The sequence below is a fragment of the Azolla caroliniana genome, unplaced genomic scaffold (genome assembly GCF_043228905.1).
Source record: "Azolla caroliniana isolate FFs.n. ecotype wild unplaced genomic scaffold, voAzoCaro1.0.p SCAF_15, whole genome shotgun sequence".
Taxonomy (NCBI): Eukaryota; Viridiplantae; Streptophyta; class Polypodiopsida; order Salviniales; family Salviniaceae; genus Azolla; species Azolla caroliniana.
Window position 1 is genome coordinate 15,426,432 of NW_028230450.1, and position 7,003 is coordinate 15,433,434.

The following is a 7,003-nucleotide window of genomic DNA, read 5'->3' on the forward strand; positions in this document are numbered from 1 at the left end:
ATATTTCTAGTAACTACAAATTGTTGGACCTCTACATAGATCGAATTAATGAGCTTTCACATAGTGAAGCGAATGTGATAACCATTACCGGCCCAAGTTGATTCAATGGGTTTCAATGAGTGCAACCATTCTTCCTTTTCCCAATATCTACACTATACTATGACATCTTGAAATTAGATTCCTCAAAGAAAGTGCGCTAAGTGGGCTATTACCGAGAGGATCTCAAGGGTCACATCAGCGGCTGAACCATCAGCTCGAACCACTTGCCTCCTGTTCACAAAGAACCCCACACTCTATAAAGTCATTTACTCAGTCGTTCAATCCTTACCTTCACAAGTCTCAAGTTCAAACAAGTCTTCCCTTGAATTATTTCACCCTAACCTTTACAGCACAGCAACTTAAGACACACTTTACCTTCACATTCCTTATCCAACCACCATTCACAGTTCACTATGTCTTGCACATGCATACCACTGATGAGTGTAGAGATGAGCAGAAGAATAAATATATGAGCATCGCGGGAACCAATAGATAGCATATATTACAATATAATTACCAGATTAGGTTCAGTTATAATCCTTTGAGAACGTGGTCCTTGACTAGTCAACCCATTCATAGCTTAAAGACTCTTTTATGTTTCACAGTTCAACAAGATCAAATTCCGGCCTCTAATTATTGTTTTTTGTTTGAAAGACTTAAGAAGAAATATTCAGTAATCATATTCTAATTTGGAAATGCATGTTTTTACAAAACTATATATAAAGTAGGAGTTTTGTGTTTTCGTGCATAGCAGAAAGGCGACTAGCCCAGAGGATGCTGAAAACCGAAATAAGTCAAAGCAAACGATGATAGAGACTACTTTACCAAATCCAAAATTTGTAAGGTTTATGGCTGACTTATATTCTTGCCACTCCAGAATTTACTCCTTCAAAGATCACGAACGTTTGGTTTATTATTGTTTCAAGTAACTATTTTCGATTACTATAAAACTATACCTTACTAAGATTTCTACTATTGTCGAGAACCTAGTTTCCATAGGCTTACATGAATGAGCTTTCAACCTGAATTCAAATACTGAGTCATAGACACCATTGCCTCATCTAATCACTGCTCTCTCAGATGAGAGGCATAGTCCATGAGTTAGTTTTGCTTTTCCAAAAGCCACCACCTATTCTTTTTGAATACAAATCAATTAACTCCACATAATTATGTAAACGTAAAAAAGCTCCAGTTTTTATTCGATTGTTTAATTAATTTCTCACGGAGATGGTGTTCGGGAGTAGGTGAATCTTATGAGTCTCAGATTTATGTGTTAATTAAAGATGACACAAAAGTTTAGTCATTTTTTCATCTTACAGTTTTTTGTATATGTTTAATTTATGTTTAACAAGGCAAAATCTTGAGTCATATGCTCCATTACTTTGCATCTTTTGTTTCTTCTAATTCTTAATCTGTAAATATACTTACCAGGCTGTATGGGCATTAGGGAATGATAGCTTACCTGGTGATTCATTGGTTTGCAGATATTGGGTCCTCAGTCATGGTGTTGCTATGTTTTTCCTCTTCTTTGCCAACTTAATGAAAATGCAAAGCTGTCATCAATGGCTCAGGAGAAGCCTCTTTCAAAACTGTGACATAGAAACTGCATCTTTGTTTCAATCAGTTTTTATAGACATTTTCTTCTCCTTTACGGTACTACGGATTATTTATCTATATAGGATTATTAATCACTTGGACAACCTACCACCATGGACAATACCCCAGTTGCATGGATGTACAGAGATGTGACTTTGGATGACATATTTTTGCAATTCGAGATAAACAAGAGATTTAGATCATCATGAGAAATTTTTAAAGAAATGATTTGCCAGGCACATTCACTTCATTTTTTCGTGAACAATTGGGAGTTATAGCTGTGACCCATTCCCCCATACATACCTAGGCTGTGAATCACAATTGACGGATGTTCCTGATTTAAAACATATTCATGTGAAGGAAGCCTAGGATCCTTCAACAAGAGACATGGAAAAACAAAGACCCAGTCATTCAGGTCTTGATTGAAAACAAAGAAATCCATGTGAAGGGAGACTAGGAGCCTACAACAAAAGACACGAAAAACATAGAGCCCAGTGATGGAGGCCTTCGAATTTCAATAATGAAAAAATAGGAGTAATAAAGAGTAAGAAATAATTTTGCGTAAATGAGAAGTATAAACTAGAACACAATTATCACTACCATTAAAGTTTGGGCGTATGAAATCCTCACAAAATTGACATCTACCTTCACAATCTCACCCAGCAATCAACGGCCGATTATTGAATGAGAACAAAAACAAAATTGCAAAATTGAGAAACGAAACCATCACTACAATTAAATTCTCAAGTGTGCATTGTTCGTAGATCAACATGGAGACCGTTTGTAGATCCACATGCCAGAACTCCAATCAGATCATTGATACTCTTATCACTAAGACCAAGAGCATCAAAGAGTGCTTGTACGCTTGTAACCATTGTAAAGTGGTAATGGCCAAATCAGCACAAGCATGATTTTTATAACTCACTTGGCATTTTTCAGGGGTTTACGCAGTAGCTTCATACTACCGTTCCATCCTTGATGGTTGAATTCTTTGGTATGACAGTTATCCCAGAGCGGATGTAGAATCCATCCTCAGACCTGTCACCTTCTTCCACATTCTGAAACCCAACCAAACGAACCACATCAAAGTGCATTAGTTGGAATGCTTATAATAATAATACATTATTGACAAAAAAAATAAACAGTAATAACCATCTCAACAAACAGGGAGAAACTAAAACTGAAGGGGTGTGATCTATTCCAACAATTAGATATGATAAAATGTTCAGGGTTGCATGAGTTCGCAAACGTTATAAAAGGATTTAGCCTTAAATGACAAATATCGTACATACCGCGGAATTTGTCAATATAACATTCTTCCCAATTCTTGCATTTTTGTCAATTATGCAATTCCTGCAATGCCACAAATAGCATGAATGTCATATCTTCAAAACCAGAACCACAACTCGAAAGATGGATACATATAGTCCTCCCAACTAAGGTTAGGTTCTCAATAGTGACCATTTTTGTTTCAAATCCTTTCCATTAATAAGATCACATTCACCTACCTTATTCTTGAGTTTTCTCCAACACCAATTGGCACTTTTCCTTGTGCCAAAAGAGCTGCTCGTTCAGCATCAGTTTCATAATAATCAGCACCAAGCATAACAGTGTCCTAAAAATCAACCTCAGGCGTAAGGTACTAACGTTGAAATTTGCCCATCAGTCAGCACGTACATGATGGATTTCACACTGGACAAACCTTTAATTCCACAGAATTTTCGATGCGTGATCTGATGCCGACAATTGAGTGCTCTACTGCGCAATCTTGTAAGAAACAGCCATGTGAAATAATAGATTCAACTACCTACAGTTTGAGGATTGAGATAAGCAACTCAGATTTTCAGATATTGAGTCCACTTCTTGGTAGGATGACAAAACTGAGTCCACTTACCCTACAGCAATCCACTTTAGTTGGTGGAAGGTATCTCGGAGATGTGTAAATGGGCTTAGCAGCATCATAGAAACTGAATTGTGGTGGCTTGCATGGGAGAAGCAATGAGTCAGCATGATATAGGTATCTACAATATAATCAGTCCATACCTACAGTTGTCTACAGTGACATGAAAATTGATCTCAGTTTGAATATAGTCTTTTGTACATTTAAATGTATACCTGGGCAGTAAGAGCAAGATTGGCCTCATAGAAAGATCTGATTGTTCCAATATCCTCCCAATAGCCATTAAACAAGTATGCCTGTATATTTTAAGCATTAATTATTCCAACTCCATAAATCAGTGGGTACCTTGGAAATGAGTTGCAATTGTAAATAAAGGACTTAAGAATATATCATCCCAATCTGTAAATGTACACGTACTACATATTCGCGATTCAATAGATATCACACAGTTACCTTCACATTGAATTCTTTTGCAGATGCAGGAATGATTTCTGAGCCAAAATCATTTGCTGTGGGAAATCTCCACCTATAAAAGAGATAAAGGCAAAAATTTCAATACCTGACAACCCTGGGTATTTCCTTGAATGCTTTTCAATCCAGCTAAAATGCTACCTAAGGAGGTTCAGAAGGATGTCTTTTTTGAAGACATACACACCCATGGATGCAATGTAAGGAGATTGCTTTGCTGCCTCTGGATCAAGGCCCAGAACAGTTGTGTCCACTTGCTGATTTAATATATATTCGATAAATAAGACCAGCAGTTTTACTTTTCTCTATAAATGTGACATGAGTAGACTAGTCTTGATGACAATTTACCATAGCTTTCAGATCATCTCCTTTTGGCTTCTCCGAAAAATATAGAACTCGACCATTGTTATCGATTTTCATTAAACCATAGTCCGACGCACGACTGCATCAAGAAAGCCTTAGCTATTCAAATAGGCAAACAGAATGAATATGAGACATGTGAAGTGGCTGATATAATTTGGAACTGTGGCCAAGATCAGAGAAATTTACTGTGTTTCTAGTCATTCCATAAAAAATGAATAGAAATTCAGCCAGGTGAGTTGGTAGCAGGCACCCTTAAAGATTAATCGCCAAAGAAGGAGAATTGATTACAGTTATACTCAGCCTACCTGTCATCAATGGGCACACAGGAAATCGTTATATCGGCATCAGTGTCTTTGTGCTTCTGCAACGAGGCATCATATCCAAATTTACACAATCCTTCGGCTCAATTGTAAAAGTTTATTCGTGTGAAGGCAAGATTGTAACCTGAGCAAAGTCCATGTAATCCATTCGGTACAAATGATCACCCGAGAGGATAACAACATGTTCAATATCTGCATTCTTAGGATCCTGTGTACGAGATGAACTTTTGTATGAATCACATGGAACTAACACATAACTGAAACAACGAACGTGTAAACTTAAGTTTCAGACATAGCATGGGGACCACCGTGCAGAAAACGAACCTCCAAAAGCCAGGTAAACTGCCGGACAGCATCAGCTGTACCTTGGAACCAATTCATTCCAGTCTCTCCAGGTCTTTGTGTTGCTGCCAAGACCTGGAAAAAAACTCGTTTTAACTAGCTGTAGAATCATATGATTTAGACTAATTAACTTACTACCCTTATAGTGCAGTGTCCTTAATCTTTGACAATTTTATGAGACCCTAGTTCACATAAATATTTTGATGTTACTAGAAGATCCTAATTCAAATAATTTTTTGAAGTTATTACAAGATCCTAGTTCAAATACGAAAGAAACAGTGTAAGTGCTCTTATATTCATGGGCCTTAGAAGACCCAAGTACCTCAACAAATCCATCACCAAAGTTGACACCATTCCCAAAATTGTAAGTCTTGGCAAGGTGGCGATTAAGAGACTGTGAATTGAACTGCGTGAGGATAAAAACTTTGTTGATGCCACTGTTAATACAGTTGCTCATAGGCACATCAATTAAACGATAAGCACCTCCAATAGGTACCTAATGTTCAAGAAACATGAAGATCGGAATTTGATATAAATCAACCAGGCTAGAGCATGATGATCCCATCATGACATCTTATGACAACAAATGTCAGAAAATGACACATTGGAAGAACATTGAATCAGTTCAGGAGACCATGCTTACCGCTGGTTTTGCACGTTGCTTTGTAAGAGGGAATAACCGAGTTCCAGCGCCTCCTCCGAGGATGATCGATAAGACCGATGAAGGCTCAATACGTGGTTTTTCTGTAGCCAGATTCTGCAGAAAACAATTGCCATATCGAAATGTATCATGGGAGATGCCAAGTAATTGAACTGAATGAAATTCATTTCAACGTTGGAGCTTTAGTTCACGATCACACTATAGGTTCATCAGGCTAGGTTCATGGATATCTTGATGGATGGATGGATGATAAATCAAGAACATAGGAGCTTGAAGAAACTTTGTTTTTGTGGATTCATCTTCAGCCTGCTAAAACTTTGAAAACCTACATTATAGGCTTTCTACACACTACGGTCACATATATAGAAATTGGGATTATTGAGACTTGGTCGAAGCCAAACTTAACAGTGTTTGGAATGGAAACTTTAATGTACATTACAAGATTAGCTCATACGTTTGCCAGTAGCAGGGGGGATTTGAATATTTTGTAATACAGTACCGTGTTTCACCATAGTGACCAGAGAGATTAGCAATTTAGCTCATGCATTTCTCTCCATATTGTGGAAACATGGATGAGGTATACATTACAGGATTAGCTCATGCATTTCTCTCCATCTTGATGGCAAAGAAGAATAAGCCAAGGAAAGTAGAATATTGACAGTGAAACGCATTAACTAGGAAACCAAGAATACCTGTGCAATCGCCTGTGCAGAAACGTTATGAGAAACAGTAGCAGAAGAGGAGGAAGAAGCAAAAGAGCAGGAAGGGAAGCGGACATCACAAGGTGATCTGTTGACCTGGTATACTAACTGAGGGAAGCTTCGCCGTGAAGACGAAATAGAAGGAGGTGGAGGAAGAACGAGAAGGGAAGAAGAACCTGAAAGAAACGATGAAGAAGAAGAAGCAGAATATGATGATGATGATGATAATGATGATGATGCCGTGGCAGAAAGAGAGGTCGAGCTCGACAGAAAGTTATACTGAGCAGAAGCAGCCGCCATGACGGAAACAAACGTCAACAACAGACGAACCCTAACCCTAATGCTTTGAGGGACAACCAAAAAAAAAGAAAAAACGTGATCCCCCTAACCCTGCTTCTTGCTGCGATCAGACGTTCTTCTTTCTTCTTTCTTCTTTCTTCTTCTTCACAGACAAGCTCCCTGAATCAGAGGAAAGAGAGGCACTGAGTCCTGTGATCAGAAAGAAATCCAAGACCCTAACCCTAACCCTAACCCTAACCCTAACCCTAACCCTAACCCTAACCCTAACCCTGACGATTGTCTGATTCTGGTTCTGATCAGAACCTCTAAATCT

The 7,003-nt window shown here is 38.1% G+C and overlaps 1 protein-coding gene across 1 annotated transcript; it reads right to left on the minus strand.

The window, feature by feature from the left end:
- Positions 1 to 2,337: 2,337 nt before the first annotated feature.
- On the minus strand, positions 2,338 to 6,784 carry LOC147854795 (glucose-1-phosphate adenylyltransferase large subunit 3, chloroplastic/amyloplastic-like). The gene is made up of 15 exons (XM_087331050.1): positions 6,382 to 6,784; positions 5,672 to 5,785; positions 5,351 to 5,524; positions 5,011 to 5,103; positions 4,811 to 4,894; positions 4,672 to 4,727; positions 4,352 to 4,445; positions 4,148 to 4,260; positions 3,989 to 4,061; positions 3,751 to 3,831; positions 3,530 to 3,616; positions 3,338 to 3,442; positions 3,144 to 3,250; positions 2,928 to 2,988; positions 2,338 to 2,693 (listed from the first exon to the last, which is right to left on the minus strand). The coding sequence occupies exons 1-15, from the start codon at positions 6,688 to 6,690 to the stop codon at positions 2,592 to 2,594; spliced, it is 1,653 nt and encodes a 550-aa protein (XP_087187176.1). The 5' UTR covers positions 6,691 to 6,784; the 3' UTR covers positions 2,338 to 2,591.
- Between the last annotated feature and the right edge of the window lie 219 nt (positions 6,785 to 7,003).

What these genes read in the sequence shown, in the direction of transcription:
- LOC147854795 (XM_087331050.1), bottom strand. Translation starts at nt 6,690, where the DNA reads ATGGCGGCTGCTTCTGCTCAGTATAACTTTCTGTCGAGCTCGACCTCT. An exon ending in GGAGAAAACTCAAGAATAAG is followed by an intron (nt 2,989 to 3,143) that starts GTAGGTGAATGT and finishes GTGGCATTGCAG; the next exon opens with GAATTGCATAATTGACAAAA. An exon ending in TTATATTGACAAATTCCGCG is followed by an intron (nt 2,694 to 2,927) that starts GTATGTACGATA and finishes GTTGGGTTTCAG; the next exon opens with AATGTGGAAGAAGGTGACAG.